Below are 19,819 nucleotides of genomic sequence, written 5' to 3' on the forward strand. Positions count from 1 at the left end.
AGGGGCAGAGAGAGAGGGAGACACAGAATCCGAAGCAGGCTCCAGACTCTGAGCTGTCAGCACAGAGCCCGGCTCTGGTTCCCGGCCTGAACTCACCAACTGCGAGATCGTGACCTGAGCCGGAGTTGGAAGCTTAACCGACTGAGCCACCCAGCCCCCCCCCGCCCCCCCCCCCCCCCGCCTCAGTGTTTCTTAAGAAGAAAATAAAAGGAGCGATATTGATTTTCTGGCTCCTTCAGATGGCCTTTCCTTCTTGAGTCCCTTGGTCTCGGTCCCACGACTTTTTTGCACCCTGTCGCTGATTTTTTCCCTTCGGTACGAGAACCTGTCTCGTTCTGTGTGGTCGTGTTCGGGGGCTTCCAGCAGAGGGGTGGTGGGTGAATACTCCTGGCTGGGGTCTGCAGGATATATAGAGATAACGAGTTTTGTACCGGAAAGCAGATGACGACGCCAGGCTCTGCACTCCCGGCTTCCCTCGGCTGCCAGAAGCGCACGCCTGGCGCCAGAGCCCAGGAGGTGGCTCCGCCCCTCCGGCAGCTTACCTGGATTGGCTCCCAGGGGCAGGCTCCTGGCCAATCAGGCGCGGGGGCGTTGTCTCGGGCGGGGCTTCCGCTTCCCGCCTCCCGCCTCCTGCTTCCCGCTCCTCCCCCTGCTCCGGTTCCAGGCAGCCCAGGATTGACCCCTCGTATCCTGGCGACTGCTGCCCCTTGTCTTCCGCCCCGAGTCCAGGCGAGACATGGCCACGGCCACTGTGGCAGCAGCAAGACGAGGCTTCTGCCGAGCCCCTCCGCTCCCATTCCGGCGCGGCTACCAGACAGAGAAGGGTGTCTATGGCTATCGGCCGAGGAAGCCCGAGAGCCGGGAGCCCCGGGGCGGCCTGGCGCGCCCCTCAGGTCGGGGATAGGGCCGTGCCGTGCACGTAGGGGCTGGGGAAGCAGGGGACTTCCCTGACAGGCCTGAGGTGGGATGCTGTTGTGGGAGAGGCTGGACTTCTGGGGGTCTGCACTGTGCGCTCAGGCCCGTAGGGAGTAAGGGGAGATGAGGGGGCCAAGGAAGGCAGGTTGGGCAGGGGGAGGTTGTCAGTGTGAGGGTCACCCTCTGTCCAGCCTTAGTAGGTGGGGAAACGTGAAGTCGGGGTCTCGGCATTGGATCCACGCGTGGGTGATCTTCCCATCGCTCGTGTTCAAACTTGTTTTGTGAGGTCTTGTCTTTTCTGTTCCTTGGATGTAAACTTGTGGGAACTTAGCTGTTGCGCAGGCGGAGCTGCGGGAAAAGAAGAGCTCTAAGATCTCCCAGCTCTTGAGCTTACTCAAGGATACATTTCCAGGGCCATCTCTAAGGCTCTTGTGAGCAGAATGTGTGGGGATCACGACTGTACAGCTAGGGTGAAGAGGGCAGTTAGCTGGTGATTGGACCACAGCATGGTAATAATTATTTGTCTCCTTGGCCTAACTAGCCTCTTACTTTAATTTCAGAGTTTAAGATTCTTTGCTGAGTTCAGAACCATGTCACTGATGGTTTTAATGGGTTAGGAGACCTGAATATTAGTTTTTGAGACCTCTCTTTGTATGCTCATGTACAAAAAATCTATTTGGGGTATTTGGTTTGTGCCGCAAAGTTGTGACGCATTTAATCTTCACAGAACAGATGAATACAGATTGATTATTAGAAGAAGATCATTTGGCATCTTTGATCCAGTTACTAGATTGACAATGAAGATTGTCTTCATCATATAAGTACCTGAACTTTGACTCTTATATTACACACTGGGACCTAGTTTGCTAGGTCCAAACCCATAGTTTGCTCTTGACCTCAGGTGACTTTGATAGTAAACCTGATTTCTCTTTCTTAGATGCAGTGGGGTTCCTTTAGGTTCATTTTGGCCAAATAGATTGTTAATCCTTGGGGATAAGACTATTGGTATCTTATTTCACTTTGCAAATCGAGTGTCAAGAATTTTCTATGTCAGTTATTCTCAAAGTTAAGTGTGTGTTCAAATCATTTTGAGTTGATTTTTAAAATACCATTTCCCAAGCCTCCCCCCACCCCAGGGTTCTAATTCAGTGGTCTGAGATAGATTTCAAGAATATGGATTTTTATCAGGCACCCCTGGTGATTCTTTAGCAGAAAGGCTATAGCCATCTATGGCCAAATACTGTTATAGTCATAACTCACAAGTGTAGGACATATTTGACCATCTCTTCTTCATTTAGGATCATATTACTGTGTGCTCAGTGCATAATTATTGTGATCTTGTTTAAGGTTTTCCCTCACAATTGGGCCTCTATTTGATTCTTATTTATTTATTTAGAAAGAGAGAGAGAGAGACAGAGAGCAACCTGGGGAGGGTCAGAAAGAGAGAGGGAGAGAGATATCCCAAACAGGCTCCCTGCTGTCAGCGCGGAGCCCAATGCGGGGCTCAAACCCACAAACCATGAGATCATGACCTGAACCTGAACCAAGAGTTGGTCACTTAAATGACTTAGCGACCCAGGTACCCCTCTATTTGATTCTTCAGCCTGGCAGCTGAAAACTAAGCCTTGCTTTGGAAAACCTAGGCCAGTGGTTTTTACCTGGAAGACTGTATCCAAATCATTTTGGGAGCTCTGGGCTGGCGTGGCTTGAAAAAATATCTCTGGGGTTGATTTTATATGTAATCCCTTCCCTCTTCCCTCATTACCAAATTGACTCTTCCCGCTCCCCCCGCCCATCCAGACTAGTAATGATTTTGCTATACTGTGAGGTGCTTGGTGACTTTGAAAGTTCAGTATTGAGTTAGGACTGAATGCCAAGGGTGTGCTTGTGTGGTATTGGGAGGAAAGAGTGAAATCAATGCTGGGAAATAATTGATGCGCAGTTGCAGAATCTAGCTTAAGAAATTCTGTTGCTGGAGCACCTGGGTGGCTCAGTTAAGCACCTGATTTTGGCTCAGGTCATGATCTCACAGTCTGTGAGTTTGAGCTCCACATCGGCCTCTGTGCTGACAGCCCAGAGCCTGAAACCTGCTTTGTATTCTGTCTCTGTTTCTCTCTCTCTCTCTCTCTCTCTCTCTCTCTCTCTCTCTCTGTCTCTGTCCCACCCTCCCACCCCCCTCATGCTGTCTCTCTCTCTCTCAAAAATAAATCAAAACATAAAAAAAAGAAAAATTCTGTTGCTAAGGGCAATCTTTTATTCTTATTTTTTTTTAATTCATTTGTTTATTTTGAGAGAGAGAATGAGAGAGAGGGAGGGAGAGAGGCAGAGAGTGAGGGACAGAGAAAATCTCAAGCAGGCTCTGAGCTGTCAGCATAAAGCCTGACCCAGGGCTCAGTCTCATGAACTGTGAGATCATGGCCTGAGCCGAAATCAAGAGTTGGACACTCAACTGACTGAGCCACCCAGGCGCCCCTTCATTCTTCCCATTTTTAAAAAAAAATTTTTTTTACCATTTGATTTAATTTATTTTTTAAATTTACACCCAAGTTAATTAGCATATAGTGCAACAATGATTTCAGGAGTATATATTTTTTTTTAATTTTTTTTTAACGTTTATTTATTTTTGAGACAGAGAGAGACAGAGCATGAACAGGGGAGGGTCAGAGAGAGGGAGACACAGAATCCGAAACAGGTTCCAGGCTCCGAGCTGTCAGCACAGAGCCTGACGCGGGGCTCGAACTCACGGACCGTGAGATCGTGACCTGAGCCGAAGTCGGCCGCTCAACCGACTGAGCCACCAAGGCACCCCAGGAGTATATTTCTTAATGCCCCTTACCCATTTAGCCCATCCCCCCTTCCCACAATTCTTCCTATTTTTTAACTACTGTGCATAAAACTGAAAGGCAAGTGGTCCACTTTGTACCTTTTTCAAAATTACCATTGCATGCAGATCTGTAACAGTTTTTTCTTCTGTTTCAGAAGGTACCAGTTATTTTGTAGATCACTGTCTCCTACTAGCCTAGGTGGGAGAAAGGGGGCAAAGAGAGTTGCTGTCACTTCTGGTAGCATCTCACCGTCAGGACTTGGTCAGTATGTATCTGCAAAGGAGATTGGAAAGCATAATTTTTATTCGGGTTGGCCATGTGTCAGCTAAGAATTATCTGGGGAAAATGCTGAAAAATAACTAGTAATCACCACATTCCACCCCTTTGGCCACTCAGATAACCTAAGCTTTTTCCTTTTTTTCCCCTTTTATAGAATGGATTCTGTCTCCTCTATTCAGTCTTTGAGTCCAGTTCAAAGTCTGTTATCTCCCAAGAATGTGCAGTCCTCTCTGTCAGGACTGGCTGTGTCTGCTCATGCTTTAGAATTTCATGAATTGCCATGCACCCCCTACTGACACATTCCATATACAAAGAAAACTCCCATCTGGAAAAGAAAGGAAAGAGGAACTCTAGTAGTCACTATTCAAACCAGTTATCAAATCCTGCTGGAGAGGAATGATAAGAGCTCCTTTCTGTGGCGATGTAGCAAGTTCACAACATTCCCCTGGCTTTGCCGTGTGGGTCTTTCTTTATCCATTGTCTTCTGTGGCCATCTCTGCCTTGGACATTGGGGAGTATGCCCTCCTTGGGGGCTGCCCACCGTCCACAGCCTACCTTATTTTGGTAAGGTTAGGAACCTGAGAGTTACTTTAGGGGGTTATCAACGACACGGTTGTTTTTACTTATTTTTTTATTTTTAATGGCCGAAGTTGGGATTTCTTTGGCAGTACAGTTTTCTCATGAAATTCATAGGCTTGCAGTCTTTTTGCTTGTGGTCATTTTATGACCAAATTGCCCCCAGACAAAGATCTCCTCTAGAGCTAGTTTTTAAGCCTGAAAACTCCAGTCTTTTATTTACTGCTTCTGTGCTCCACCCACTCAGCTTCCTAAACTTAGAGGTGCTTACCTTGAGACCATCAAAAATAATAGGCTTGAGTGGGAAGGTAATACCCTTGATTGGACCTTGGAGGCTCAGTGTCCCTCATTGCCTAACGGGGAATGCTTACTGGAAGGTCCTCGAAGAAGGGTTTGTCTGTTTTCCCTCTTGGTAAGACAGCTTTTTCAGAACCACTTTTTATAATTGCCTCTAGTTGTCCAAACCTGCTAGGATCTGCCTTCTAGCAGAGCTTAATTTCCCTGCATCTCTTCTTGCCAACTAGCTCGCTCTAGCTTGACCTCATCTCCCTCCCAGGGCTTTCCTGAAAGTGACAAGAAACAACGATCACATGCTACTGAGCCACAGCTCCGTGGACATACAGTCTGCCTTGCAGGACATCACCGGTGACAGTTTCACCACGCGTTTTGTCAGATAGCATAACACAGTGCTCATTAGCTTTCTAGTCTGAAACATCTGGGTTCTTGGTACCTACCGCCTGACTGCTAAGCCACGGTCATATGTATTTTAGGCTGTTATGGTAGCAACCCACCTCGAGTACCAAATGGTGTATTAGATAGGGTAAGTTCAGGGGCTGTGTTGGACACGTGGAGGAACAGTGACCTAAGTGAGACGAGTAAAGGTCTGAGCTGGTATGACAGCTTTGCTCTGCAAGGTCCAAAGGGGTTCAAGCTCCTTCTGTGTTGTTTCTTCACCATCCTGTGGGTGTTGCTGTCTACTCCGGTCCAGGATGGCTCATCACTGCATCCACACTGTGCAGCAGGATGGAGGAAAGGGGGAAGGGAAAGAGGACACATCTCCCTTCAAGGGCAAGACCCCAAAGTTACACGGATCATGGCTACTACCTTCTCATTCATCAGAACTTAGTCACATGGGCAACTAACTGGCTGCCTGGAGGGCTGGGACGTATATCTTTATTCTGCATGGCCATATGTTTGATTATCACCATGAAAGAGAAGAGAAAATGGATCTCGGGAGTTGGAGCAGGCTCTGCTACAGACATATTGTAAAAATGTGGGGCAAACAACCCACCTTCAACTTTTCACCTCATACTTCATATCAAATCTTGAGCACTGTGTTTCTCAAAGCCTTGCTTTCTGTTTTCACTGTTGGGATCCTAGCGTAGGCCTTTAATTCTGGTCTGCTGCTGCTGCTGCAAGAAATATTAATCCAGGTGCTCCTAGCCAAGTCTACGGATCCCTGTGGAAAAGTTTTAGAGGGTCTGTGGCTTTTGCACAACTGTGTGTGTCTATTTTGAGGCAAAGGGCCTGTAGCTTTCATTGAATTCCCATGACTTCAAAAAGATAAAACTGCTAGCCTCACTGCTATGAAAATTTGTAGCCTAGTGTCTTGCCACAATTTCTTTAAGACATTGGTTTCATTGAGTTATTTTCTTTTTAAAAAAATTTTTTAATGTTTATTTATTTATTTTTTATTTATTTATTTTTTTTAATGTTTATTTATTTTTGAGAGAGACAGAGACAGAATGCGAGTGGGTTAGGGGCAGAGAGAGAGGGAGACACAGAATCTGAAGCAGGCTCCAGGCTCTGTCAGCACAGAGCCCGATGCGGGGCTCGAAGTCACAAGCTGTGAGATCGTGACCTGAGCCAAAGTTGGACGCTCAACCAACTGAGCCACCCAGGCGCCCCTCATTGAGTTATTTTCTTAACTCAAGTCTCCAAAGGCTCTATTTTGCCTCTCAGAATAAGATCCCAGATTTGTTAGCTTGATATTGAATGCCCTTCATGTTTCATGACCCATTCTGCCTTCTTTCTTACCTTTCTCTGACATAAATTCCCCCATGTTCCAGCCGTTATCCAAGGCTCTCCCCGCTCATTCTGTATGCCCTTCCACTTCATACCCATTCTCCATGGCTCATCTCCGTTCCCATCTCCTCTGTAACATCTGTCTAGACAACTCCAGGCTATCCTAATCTGATCTCCCTCAACTCTCAGTCCGAGAGACCCCTTGGACTCTACTGAACTTTTTATGACTGTGTGCAGTTTCATATAGAGACCATCCTCTCATGCTGTAAGATCCTGCTTGGTAAGCTCCTTGTCTTACATTCCTCTCAGCTCTGTATTTAACTGAATACTTATTAAGTGAGCTATTCCTACTAAGAAATGGAAATACAATTCTGTATATGCAATTTATTTGTGACATTTAGCGCATTTGAATTTTGCGTGTATAACCGTAACACCAATTATCAAGAAAGGAAGCACTGTATACATTGGGTAATATACTATATTACTATGCTTTAGAAGAACTAATAATTTCTTTTTTGCTCATGAACACAATGAAGACTTGCTGGGTTTTTCCTTAAATTCCATTTAAGTGGGTGCTTATGGTCAGTTCCGTTAATTAGGAGTACATGATTTAATTGGCTCAAGTCTTTTTCCTTTTTTTATTTTTTCAAAAAAATTTTTAAATGTTTATTTTTGAGAGAGAGCGAGAGAGCGAGCATGAGTAGGGGAGGGGCAGGGAGAGAGGGAGACACAGAATCTGAAGCAGGCGCCAGGCTATGAGCTGTCAGCACAGAGCCCAACATGGGGCTCGAACCCACGGACCGTGAGATCATGACCGGCTCAAGCCTTTTTCATGACGCCTGCCAGTTGTCCTAAAAGGTACCATCTTGGTTGAGAGAAATGATTGGGTTGGTTGGTGGATCATGTCCACAACTCTTTGGGATTGGCAAAGTCAATCGAAGGACAATCCATCCTGAAAATGGACACATGGCATCCTCCCACATCCAAGGTGACATAGTGAGATGGGATACGATCAAAGTTATGGTGCCTCCCTCCTCCTCTTTGCCTTTCCTTCATCAGCCTTCTTTTTACAAATATTTATCTTGGCTGAAAATCAATGCCTGCATGGGGCGACTACATCATTCACTAAGACATCCATTACATTAAGGCTTTAAAGAGATATTGAATTTCCTTCTAGTAACCTCTTAAATGACAGTGGTTTCACTAGTTAAAATTTGACCTGTGGTGAGTGTTCTTTGTTGCTGGCTATTAGTAACAGCTTGTACTTTAACCTCTGTAAACCTCAATTCGGGTAAACTTCAGTTTATTCACCAACAATCCCAATTGAAAATGGAGGAGTGCCGATTCAGGAGTATCAATGTCATTATGGAGGATTCAGATTACAAAAATATGGCAGAACTGAGGGACCAGCAGGAGATGGGCGCCATAGGATTTCAAGCAGCATTTAGCCATTACTGACCTTGGCACTGAGCTTTAGTAGTTGAAGTGAGGTTGTGGGTATGTTGCAAATTAGAAATAATAGGAGCCTTTACTGGACTCATGAGAAAAGCAGTTGAAGAAAATCCTAATGCATTAGAGATTTAAAAAAATCTAGATAGGGGCGCCTGGGTGGCTCAGTCGCTTAAGCGTCCGACTTCAGCCCGGGTCACGATCTCGCGGTCCGTGAGTTCGAGCCCCGCGTCGGGCTCTGGGCTGATGGCTCAGAGCCTGGAGCCTGCTTCCGGTTCTGTGTCTCCCTCTCTCTCTGCCCCTCCCCCGTTCATGCTCTGTCTCTCTCTGTCTCAAAAATAAATAAACGTTAAAAAAATTAAAAAAAAAAAATCTAGATAATTCTCGGGTACAATGCAGACCAGAAAAGGCTAATGACATTAGCCCTTGTACTTTTTTTTTTTTTCAAATGTCTCACTGATTTCCAGTTCTCTCATCCTTTTTGCTGTAGGCTCTGGACTTCCCTTTTCAATTTTTGTTATAATATAATGGATAAAACATTGGATTGAAGTCAAATATGCTTGAAGGTAGCTTCTTTACTACCTCTGTCACATTTTGCAGGTCACTTAACCTCTTTGCGCCTCAGTTTACTCTTCTGCAGATGAGGAGACCTATTTCAGAGTTGTTGCAAGAGTTGGGTAAGATGACGTGTGTGAAACACTGAGCAAAAGTTAGTACTTGCTATCATTCACTATCAATCTGTGATCCTTACTTATCTATGTTGGCAGTGATTTAAGAAAGGATTAGGAAAAAACCCAGAAAGGACCAGAACAAGGTTTTTGTTTGTTTTTTTTTAAGAATGAAATAAATTTTATTTTATTTTATTTTATTTTATTTTTAAATGTTTATTTATTTTGAAAGAGAGAAAGAGCACGTGTGTGTGCACAAGTGGGGGAGGGGCAGAAAGAGGGAGAGAGAATCCCAAGCAGGCTCTGCGCTGTCAGCTCAGAGCTGGATGCAGGTCTTAATCCCACAAGCCCTGAGACCATGGCCTGAGCCAAAATCAAGAGTCAGACGCTTAACTGACTGAGCCACCCAGGCACCCTGAAATAAATTTATTTTATAAAGATACTGTATTTGAGGTGGAAAGATAAGGTATGATATAAAATAAACTCAGTTGCACAGCCTAGGTTTATCTGAATTTGTTGTACAGAATATAATAGTCTGGTACAAAGTCTTGCCTTAATTTCTTTGTTTTTTTAAATGTTTCTTTATTTTGAGAGAGGGAGAGAGAGCTCGGAAGAAGGGGAAAGGGGGAGAGAGAGAAGGAGAGAGAGAATCCCAAACATTCTACACTCAGGTCCAGAGCTCAATGCAGGGCTCTATCCCATGAACCTGTGAGATCATGACCTGAGCTGAAACCAAGAGTCTGATGCTTAACCAATGGAGCCACCCAGGTGCCCCTGAAGTCTTTGTTTTAATGTGGTTATTTCCAAAGTTCCTAAGCTGAAACTGGGTGGGGGGTGGGGTGTGGGGGCGGCCATCACATTTTAATGGGGTTTGAAGAGACTCCAGTTATGAAATTCTCTTTCTTGGAATCTTCAGTCATTTTATAGATATCCAACATTCCCACTTGCTATAAGCATATGCTGCCTTGAATGTAAGAAACCCATGGATATGATCTAGATATTTTTGGGGGGAGGCTGTTTATGACCAGATGATGAAAAAGAACTGTATTGACTTTTAGATTAAGTACTAAGTTTAGTTTATGTGTCAGTGTACTTCATGCTGGTTAATACGAACCCTTTTTTCCTGAAAATAAAACACTCTTCAGTGCCCCGACTGTGCTTGCTTACAGAGAGAATAAAGTAATTGATGTAGATATCCTTATCATAATTTTTTTTTTACCCCCGTATCGGCAAAGGTTCTTTTGATCACAAGCAACAGAAACCAACTGTGGCCACCTAAGGGGAAGCGGGGACTTTATTTGAAAAGATACAAGGATATCTCCCAGAGCTGAAGGATGTGTGCAGCAACCAAGCCTCAGCGGGGGAGAAAACCAGCACTAACTCTGGGAATATTGGCAGAAGCTGTGTGTGGGCCCACAGGGCACAGCTGTTAATGTACTCAGCTCCTGTGCTACCCATAATGCGTGTCAGGAGTCCTCGAGACCACCCCTACATTTAGAGATTCGCCAGAAAGCCTCATGGCGCTCGGCTTATAGCTGTACTCATGGCTCAGATTCATCACAGTGATGTAATAAGGATACACAGCTGCACTGTCGCGGAAAACAGCACAGGCACCGTTGTGCAGGAGTCCTTGTGCTCTCTCTCCCGTGAGGGGTGATACAGAAACACTCCTGTTCATGCAACGTAAATACAGCAATATATGTGCCGTGTCACCCAGGGGAGTCCATTTGAGATTCATCACCCGAGGTTTTTATTGGCAGACGTCCATGTAAACACCCTCTGCCTGTGCCAAAATTCCAGACTCCCAGAAGGAAAGCAGGTGTTCAGCGTTAACCATGTTGTTTGCACAAACAGGAGGCATAGTGGACCACCCGTGTCTCCCTATCCCAAGTCATAAATTCTGGAAAGAGTGAATCTGACCCACTTCGACTCAGGTGTCTTTGGAATCCATTAATTGGGAGGGAGGCAGAATGGAATGAGGTAGACGTGGTCTTAGGAACCCACTCCCTGGAATGGGAGAGCGCAGTTCTTGGGAAAGAGGGGCTCAGGGGCATCTGGATGGCTCAGTTGGTTAAGCATCCGACTCTTAATTTTGGCTCAGATCATGATCTCATGGTCATGGGATTGAGCCCCGCGTGGGACTCTGTGCTGGGCATGGAGCCTGCTTAAGATTCTGTCTCCCTCTCTCTGCCCCTCCCCAGCTCGTGTGTTCTCTCTGTCTCTCTGTCTGTCTGTCTCTCTCTCTCTAAAAAGGAAAAAAAAAAAAAAAAAGAGGAGCTCAAAGTGAGGTGGAAGATGTATTCACTGCAGCTCTTGTACTGCATGTTTGAGGGCTCTGGCTCTGGAAAACTTGCATCACAAGGATTCTGTGACTCTCTTACGATATGCTGAATCTCAGGACTTCATTCAGTTAATGACAAATGCTTCTGAGCATTTGCTGTGTGCCAGTCTCTTGAGCCAGAAGCATGCCTTCAATATTTTCCATTTTGTTTTGTAAAGGCGTGTGTATATGTGTTGTTGTTTTCCCTATTCTCTCTGGCTTCTTAGGGATTTAAACACAAAATTAAATTCTTCTGAACTTCTATAGATATCCTGAGTATCAAGTTATTTGGTTGGTAGTATACCTAGCATGAAGATATTCATTTTTCTTTTACAGTAATCCTTTGACTTATTTATACAGTGATATGAAATTCTTTTTATGAACAATATATGTATTCAATGTGTTCTCATCCTTTGAAATCTTATAATATCACTGTTTGCTACAAAATATAGATGAAGCAATCATATCTGGTGGATTTTTTTTAGTACTTATTTATTTTTGAGAGAGAGAGAGAGAGAGAGAGAGAGTGTGTGTGCAAGCAGGGGAGGGGCTGAGAGAGAGGGAGACACAGAATCCAAAGCAGGCTCCAGGCTCTGAGCTGTCAGCACAGAGCCTGATGCAGGGCTCAAACTCATGCAGGGCTCAAACTCATGAGCCGCGAGATCATGATCTGACCCAAAGTCAGACACTTAACCAACTGAGCCACCCAGGCACCCCTGATGGATTTGAAACTAGAATGTAGTCAGTTAATTAAAAAAAAAAAAAAAAAATTCTTTAAAGCAAGGAGTATGATAAAGAAATGAGAGATGCTTCATGTATTTTGACAAATGTATTTCTTCTTGGATTTGTTTTTGCAAATCTTTAAAATTAAGAGCACTATGGAAGCAATCGGAAAGCAGCATCTCTCTAGATTTTTATGATTTCTCCCCCCACATTTTCTTTCTCCCACAGCACCAGCCTTAGGAACAAATATAACTGATTTTTACAAGCATAAAGCCCACTGGTGAGGACAGGTACACTGGAGTGCCCTACGAGTGCAGTAGGCAGCAAGTCAGGATAACATTTGAAGAGCTGTGCTCTACATGTTTGCCATTGAAAACTTAGCAGATAAGTGAAAGAAAAAACGAGGAATTTTGTACAGGATAATCGCTAAATTTTTGGTCCATTTCCTTTATGTATATGGGATATATGTACACACATTCACATATATAAAGTATATAGATACTCATGTTATGCTATATAGACTAGGTAATGAAATATACATTACCTACTATACATATATACATTGTAACAAAGAGCAGGCTCATACTATTTATACTGTTTATAGTTGTTTTTTTCATCTATATACACTGACACTTTTCCGTGAAGCTTCTCCTACAACATTGTTTTGTAATGGCTACTGATATTAGATGGAGATTAGTTGATAACCCTAGGGCGTGTCCCCCTGGGGGCTGGAGATTTTCAGAGTTAGAGGACTAATGTGGGGGGAGGGGGGATGTCCCTGAGGAATGAAACTCCACCTTCAGTACTTGAGGGGTCAGTGTGGTGATGAGCAGCTTCACCTCCCGTTGTCCTCTGGGAGAAAGCAGGTTCCAGTTAGGATAGGGGTATAAGGAATGTTTATGGAGGAGGGTAAGAATGCGGAGAGGTTGATTAATCATGGAGTAGAATCCCAGAGGTCACAGTGGAAGGATCTGGGAGGCAGAGAGGGAAGGAATATGGGATTGGGTCAGGAAAAAAGAAACCAGAGCAAAGGCAGGAAGAGGGTCTGAGAGAAAATAGATTGCCAGGATGGATGTGGGATGTGCCCAGAGGTGTGGAGGGGTGTGGACCTCTCTCTCTCAGGCTCTGCCAGAATAGTAGCTTCCACACGTCCCTGGGAGTGAGCAGCCTGCTTTTGTGCCAACTCCCATGCCATTGCTCTTAGAATGGCATGAGAAGCCTGGGGAACACTTAGAAATTGGAGCAATAATCTCTGAGTTGATGTGGGTTCACTAAGAGAATGTTTTCAATAGGGCTGCTAATTTGGGGATGGTGATGATAACCATGCATATCTACTATTAGACTTGCCCCACCAGAGATGTAGTTTTGTACATGTTCCTGGAAACCGTGGAAGGTGCAGGAGATCACCCAGAGAAAAACAGCTTGAGAAAAAGGCTGCGGGCAGATCTGCAGACCACTAATATTTTAGAGATGGACAAAGAAGAGGAGCTCCCTCCCCAAAATGACTGAGTGCGTAGCCAGTGAGTTAGGAGAAAAGCCAGGATTTGGTGATGCCGCAGAGCCCAGGGAAGAATATGGCATTTTTTGTTTGTTTTTTTTGCTGTTTTGTTGTTTTCTGGTGGGGAGGAAGAATATGTTTTTAAGGAGTGACTGGTGGGGACAATGCTTTAGACGTGGTCTTTCTGGATTTTAGTCACAAATGTGAAGGTTTCCTACTTTATAACACAGCATTTGAGAACTTCGGTAAGATTCAGAATAGAACCCTATGGCAATTTATATGACTTATCTCCAGACTGGAATCGATTCATTTACTGGGATTGTTTGATTAGCTTACCAGTTTATTAGGCATAGCATGGATCGTCCTAACTGTTGCATCAGTGCCAACACATCCTTCACGTATTCAGTACCTCTCTGTTCTTTCCTGTCAGCCCGTGACAAGACACATACTTTGCCGTACTCTGAATACAAAGCACATATGTAGCTCACTGCATGGCAATAAATGTTCATAAAATGGTCATTAAATGTTTCAAAATATGCTGAACTTTTCTCTGGGTTCTAAGAATAAACACATAAGGTGAAAAAATGTTCAGAAAATGTTCAGAAATAGTGGATCTGCTCATCGTCGGGGATTTGTGCTGTTTGTAAGGCTGCCTTGATGAACTGAAGGTTAGCGGAGTGTGGGCATGAAGGATTTTTTTTTTTTCTTCAAATTTTGGAATAACTTTCCTATGGAAGAGGGAAGAAAAGCAGTTTGGGCTCAAAATAGAATCATCATATTGGGTTCACTAAAAGATAATGCAACTCCTCCAAGCAGAGACTGAGGAACCACTCATTTAGAGCTTTATAAAGGGTTTGTTTCCTGTTTTGTTTTGTTTTGTTTTGCATTATGTGAGTGACAAGATCATTAACAAATTTTTTTTAAGTTTACTTATTGATTTTGAGAGAGAGAGACAACATGAGCGTTGAGTGTGCGAGCAGGGGAAGGGCAGAGAGAGAGGGAGAGAGAGAGAATCCCAGGCAGACGCCACACTGTCAGTGCAGAGCCGAACTCCGGGCTCAAATCCACGAACCATGAGATCATGATAACCAACGGGGCCACCCAGGTGCCCTGTGAAAAGATCATTTTTAAGATCTTTTTCTAGGGGCACCTGGGTGGCTCAGTCGGTTGAGCATCCGACTTCGGCTCAGGTCATGATCTCACGGTCTGTGAGTTTGAGCCCCGCATCAGGCTCTGTGCTGATGGCTCAGAGCCTGGAGCCTGCTTCCGATTCTGTGTCTCCCCCTCTCTCTGCCCCTTCCCTGCTCATGCTCTGTCTCTCTCTGTCTCAAAAATAAATAAAAAACATTAAGAAAAAAAAAAGATCTTTTTCTAGTATAAATTTCATGAGTCTATGAAATAACTCTGTACATTGGGTCTTTAAGCAATAGGGAAGGAGATGTAACTTTGATTTTGTAGTTCTACCTATGTCTATTTTTTAAGTAAAATATTTAAAAATCTCAAATAATAATTAAGAGGACTCTAATTATCCACAATCTCAGCATTTTAACAGTTCTTTTCAGTGCTATTTCTCTACAGGCATAGTTATTTTTACAAATGTGCACCCATAGTTCTATCTCTTTTTTTTTTTTTTTTCCTTCACTGACTTTAGCAATCATGAGATAAATTTAAAGAAATAGGTGTGTTTTCCTGAGGGCGCCTGGGTGGCTCAGTCGGCTGAGCGTCCAACTTCGGCTCAAGTCATGATCTCGCAGTTTGTGGGTTCAAGCCCCACATCGGGCTCTGTGCTGACAGCTTAGAGCTGGCAGCCTGCTTTGGATTCTGTGTCTCCCTCTCTCTCTCTCTGCCCCTCCCCAACTCATGCTCTCTCTCTCTCTCAAAAATAAACATTAAAAAAAAGTAAGTGTGTTTTCCTGGATTCTGATAGTCTATAAACCTGAGATGTGGTAGGTAGAAGGAATGCATTAAAAGTGTCTAAGGCCACAAAACCTTCTTTGAAAAACTGATTTTTTTTTTTTTTTTAGTTTGTGGGCATTTTCTAAATTGTTTGTATTGTTTTATTTTCCCCTTGAATTAGTTGATCATGGCCTTGCCAGATTGGTGACTGTATACTGTGAACATGGTCATAAAGCTGCCAAAATCAACCCCCTCTTCACTGGACAAGCCTTGCCGGAGAATGTGCCTGAAGTCCAAGCTCTTGTGCAGACCCTACAGGGACCTTTTAATACCACAGGTAAAGCCCACCAACACTAGACTCTACGTGTAATGGTTAGCTGCCAAGATGCAGTATGGCTCCTTTCTCTGTTCTTGAAGAACTCACATGCCCACTGGAGCTGAGGCTTCCATGGAGTGTGAGTTGACCGTGAGGGGCACATTCAAGCTCTGTCTAAGAGGACTGGTCTTGAGGTTCTAGAATAGTCTTTCATTAGGGTTCATTTCCTCTAAGTTTAAAAACATTTACCAAAGAATACATACATATGGCCAACAGGTGGGATGCATGGGTGGCTCAGTTGGTTAAGACTTCGGCCCAGGTCATGATCCCACGGTTCGTGTGTTTGAGCCCCTCATGGGGCTCCGTGCTGATGGCTCAGAGCCTGGAGCCTACTTCAGATTTTGTCTCCCTCTCCCTCTGCCCCTCCCCCACTTGTACTCTGTCTCTCTCTCAAAAAAGAAATAAAAACATTAAAACAAACAAACAACTAAATGGCCAACAAGTACATGAAAAGGTATTCACCATCACTGATCATCAGAGAAATGCAAATCAAAGCTGCAATTAGGTATCACTTCACATCTGCCAGAATGGCTGGGACACAAGATAACAAGTGTTGGTGAGGATGTAGAGAAAACCTCGTGCACTGTTGGTGGGAATGCAAGTAGGTGTAGCTACTGTGGAAAATAGTACGGATACTCCTCAAAAAATTAAAATAGAAATCCCATATGATCTAGCAATCCCACTTCTGAGTATTTATCCAAAGAAATTGAAATCAGGGTCTTAAAGAGTTATCTGTACTTTTATGTACTGTGGCATTATTACCATAGCAAAAAATATGAAAACACTTAAATGTCTATCAATGGATAAATGAATAAAGAAAATGCAGTATGAGAGCACCTGGCTGGCTCAGTTGCTAGAGCATGTGACTCTTGATCTTGGGGTTGTGAGTTCAAGCCCCACGTTGGGCATAGGCCCTACTTAAAAAAAAAAAAAAATGTGGTATATGGAACAGAATATTGCTCAGCCTTAAAAAAGGAGGAAATCCTTCCATTTGTGACAACATGGATGAAACTCGAGGCATTACACTAAGTGAAATTAAACCAGTCACAGAAGGACAGGCACTGCATGATTGATCCCACTATATGAGGAATCTAAGATCGTCAAACTCATGCTCGCTTCATGAGCACAAATACTAAAATTGGAACGATACAGAGAAGATCAGCATGGTGCCCGCACAAGGATGACACGCAAATCTGTGAAGCCTTCCATATTTAAGAAAAATGATAAAATGGTCAAACTTAGACAGTGGTTCACAGGGTCTGGGAAGAAGCGGAAATAGGGAAATGGTGGTCAAAAGGTACAGAGTTTCAATTATGAAAGATAAATAAGTTCTAGGGGCTCTAGTTAATACTGTATTGCATACTTAAAATTTTGCTAAGAGAACAGATCTTACGATCAGCATTCTTACTACAAAAGAAAACTATTTTTAAAATGTAGTAAGGGTTGCTTGGGTGGCTCAGTTAGTTAAGTGTCCGTCTCTTGGTTTCGTCTCAGATCATCATCTCATGGTTTGTGAGTTCAAGCCCTACATCCGGACTCTGTGCCAATGGCATGGGATTCTGTCTCCCTCTCTCTCTGCCCCTCCCCTGCTTGCTCTCTACCTCTCTCTCTCTCTCAAAAACAAATAAACATTTCTAAAAAAAAAAAACAACCAAAAACTTTAAAAAAATGAATAAAAAGTTGCAAGCCCTGAAATAATAATTTTAAAAAAGCTGGACACCCATTATGGACCAGACACTTTACATCTGTTTTGTCAATGCATTCCCACACCTACTCCCTAAGAAGTTACTGCCATCTTTATTTTACAGACAGGGAAACAGAAACTCAGAGAACTTAAGTAACTCGTAGCTAGGAAGTGGCAGAGGTAAGGTGACAATCCAGCTCTCCCTTCCTGTTTTATTTCCCAGCTTGGGAACTTAAAAAAAAATGGGGGCTAGATAACCAGGCAGCATCCTGGGCTCCTATCTCATGCCATTTTTAAATTTTACTTATTTATTTTATTTTATTATTACTATTTTTTAAAGATTTTATGTTTAAGTAATCTCTATACCCAACACGGGGCTCGAACTCACAACCCCAAGATTGAGAGTCACATACTCTTCCAACTAAACCACTCAGGTGACCCCTGTCATGCCATTTTTTTTAAAGTTATTTTTGGGCAATGTCAAATTCTGGTATATACATTAATTAGTAATGTTCTGGTAATTTATTGCAGTGTAATAAACCACCCCAAAATGCAGTAACTTCTAAGGGTACAACAATTTTATTATCTCGCAGTTCTAGAATCTGCCTGGACTCAGCTAGGCAATTCTCACTTGGGGGGCTTGGAGACAAAATCTATGCCATCATAATTTAAATGGCCCTTCAGGAATGGAAAGTTTAGTGTGTTTTTTTTTTTTTAATTTTTTTTTTAACGTTTATTTATTTTTGAGACAGAGAAAGACAGAGCATGAATGGGGGAGGGGCAGAGAGAGAGGGAGACACAGAATCGGAAGCAGGCTCCAGCTCTGAGCCATCAGCCCAGAGCCCAACGCGGGGCTCGAACTCATGGACTGCGAGATCGTGACCTGAGTCGAAGTCGGAAGCTTAACCGACTGAGCCACCCAGGCGCCCCTTAAGTAATTTCTGTGCCCAACGTGGGGCTCGAACTCATAACCCCGAGATCAAGAGTTTCACACTGTACCGCTTGAGCCAGCCAGGTGCCTTCCACTCTAACCATCTTAAAGTATACAATTCAGTGACATTTCATACAGCCACAATGTTATGCAATCATCAGTTTAGTTCCAGAACATTTTCATCACCCCAAAAGGAAATCTTGTGCCTAGTAAACTTACTTACTCACTCCCCATTCTGCTTTCTTCTCAGCCCCTTGCAACCACTAATCTACTTTCTGTTTCTATAGATTTGCCTATTCTTGACATGCTGTATAAATGAAGTCACAGTATGTGGCCTTTTGGGTCTGGCTTTTTACATTTAGTGTAATGTTTCCAAGTTTCATCCATACTGTAGCATAAACTGGTACTTTATTCCTTTATGTGGCTGAACACTAGTCCGTCATATGGTGTGGGGAAATAGGTTCAAGAATTCCTTATACTTATGTAAATGGGTTAAGAAAGCTTAGGTCAGAAAGCTGCCACCACTGGGTGAAAGCGCCCAAGGTTAGTTAGCAAGATATTATAATGGGATCACAAGTAACTTGTTATATTACCTGCAGGAAACTACTTTCCATCTTGTACCAATATACCAGATTTGTTTTGATCACAAACACCACTTGCCCCCCCCCCCCCCGGCAGACCCTTTGCTTCTTACACACACAAGTTATTTTTTTTTTAATGTTTATTTATTTTTGAGAGTGAGAGACAGAACATGAGTAGGGGAGGGGCAGAGAGAGAGAGAGAGAGAGAGAGAGAGAGACAGAATCTGAAGCAGGCTCCAGACTCTGAGCTGTCAGCACAGAGCCCGACGCGGGGCTTGAACTCACAAGCTGTGAGATCATGACTTGAGCCGAAGTCGGACGCTCAACCGGCTGAGCCACCCAGGCGCCCCCACACACAAGTTATTGATTACTATCTGATTATTTCCTCATGTACAACACTTGTGTAAGATCTTGAGAGCTCAATAAATATGAGATGAAACACGTGTTCAGGGCTTTTGTCTCCTTCTGGACATTAGCCTCTCTTGTATTCAATTCTGTGTCCACTCTCTTGCTGGACAAAAGAGAACTCAAGAGTCATAGTCTGAAACAGTATGGCTATATCACATTTTGTTTATCCCATCAGTGGACATTAGGTTATTTCCTATCTCATTTAATCTTTTTTTTCAAAAAATTTTAACATTTATTCATTTTTGAGAGACAGAGCATGAAGGAGGGAGAGAGGTAGAGAAAGAGGGAGACACAGAATCCAAAACAGTCTTCAGGCTCTGAGCTGTCAGCACCGAGCCTAACACAGGGTCAAACCCACGAACTGAAAGATCATGACCTGAGCCGAAGTCAGACGCTTAACTGACTGAGCCACCCAGGCACCCTCCTATCTTATTTAATTTTAACAACTACCCCCTGAGGTGTTCCTGTTTTATAGATTAAAATGTGGGGCAGAGAAGCCAAGCGATATGCAAAATAATTTTTATAACTTGAATGGTCAATCAGTATCAAAGAGCTAAAGTTTATTGTAAGAAACCATAACCAATAATAAAGTAAATGTTGGTTTGTTAAAAACTCACATTGTAGGTTAAGGCAAATGACTGATCATTGATTTGGTGCTGAGCTAT

At 43.5% G+C, this 19,819-nt stretch overlaps 1 protein-coding gene and 1 non-coding gene across 4 annotated transcripts in view; both read left to right on the forward strand.

Moving 5' to 3' along the window:
- The first annotated feature begins 660 nt into the window (after positions 1 to 660).
- DHTKD1 (dehydrogenase E1 and transketolase domain containing 1) overlaps positions 661 to 19,819 on the forward strand; it is a 51,490-nt gene continuing 32,331 nt past the window's right edge. For 2 of the 3 annotated variants that reach the window (XM_042991041.1, XM_007081204.3), the window contains exons 1-2: positions 661 to 893; positions 15,356 to 15,511. In XM_042991041.1, coding sequence (XP_042846975.1) covers positions 737 to 893; positions 15,356 to 15,511 — 313 coding nt within the window. In that variant the 5' untranslated portion in view covers positions 661 to 736. Of the gene's footprint in view, positions 894 to 8,662; positions 8,747 to 15,355; positions 15,512 to 19,819 lie in introns of those variants that run through there. The other variant, XM_042991042.1, reaches the window with a different exon arrangement.
- LOC122240616 lies at positions 16,659 to 16,765 on the forward strand. Its single transcript, XR_006220395.1, has one exon. It is a non-coding gene; the product is annotated as a U6 spliceosomal RNA (small nuclear RNA).

This window comes from Panthera tigris, chromosome B4 (genome assembly GCF_018350195.1).
Source record: "Panthera tigris isolate Pti1 chromosome B4, P.tigris_Pti1_mat1.1, whole genome shotgun sequence".
Classification (NCBI taxonomy): Eukaryota; Metazoa; Chordata; class Mammalia; order Carnivora; family Felidae; genus Panthera; species Panthera tigris.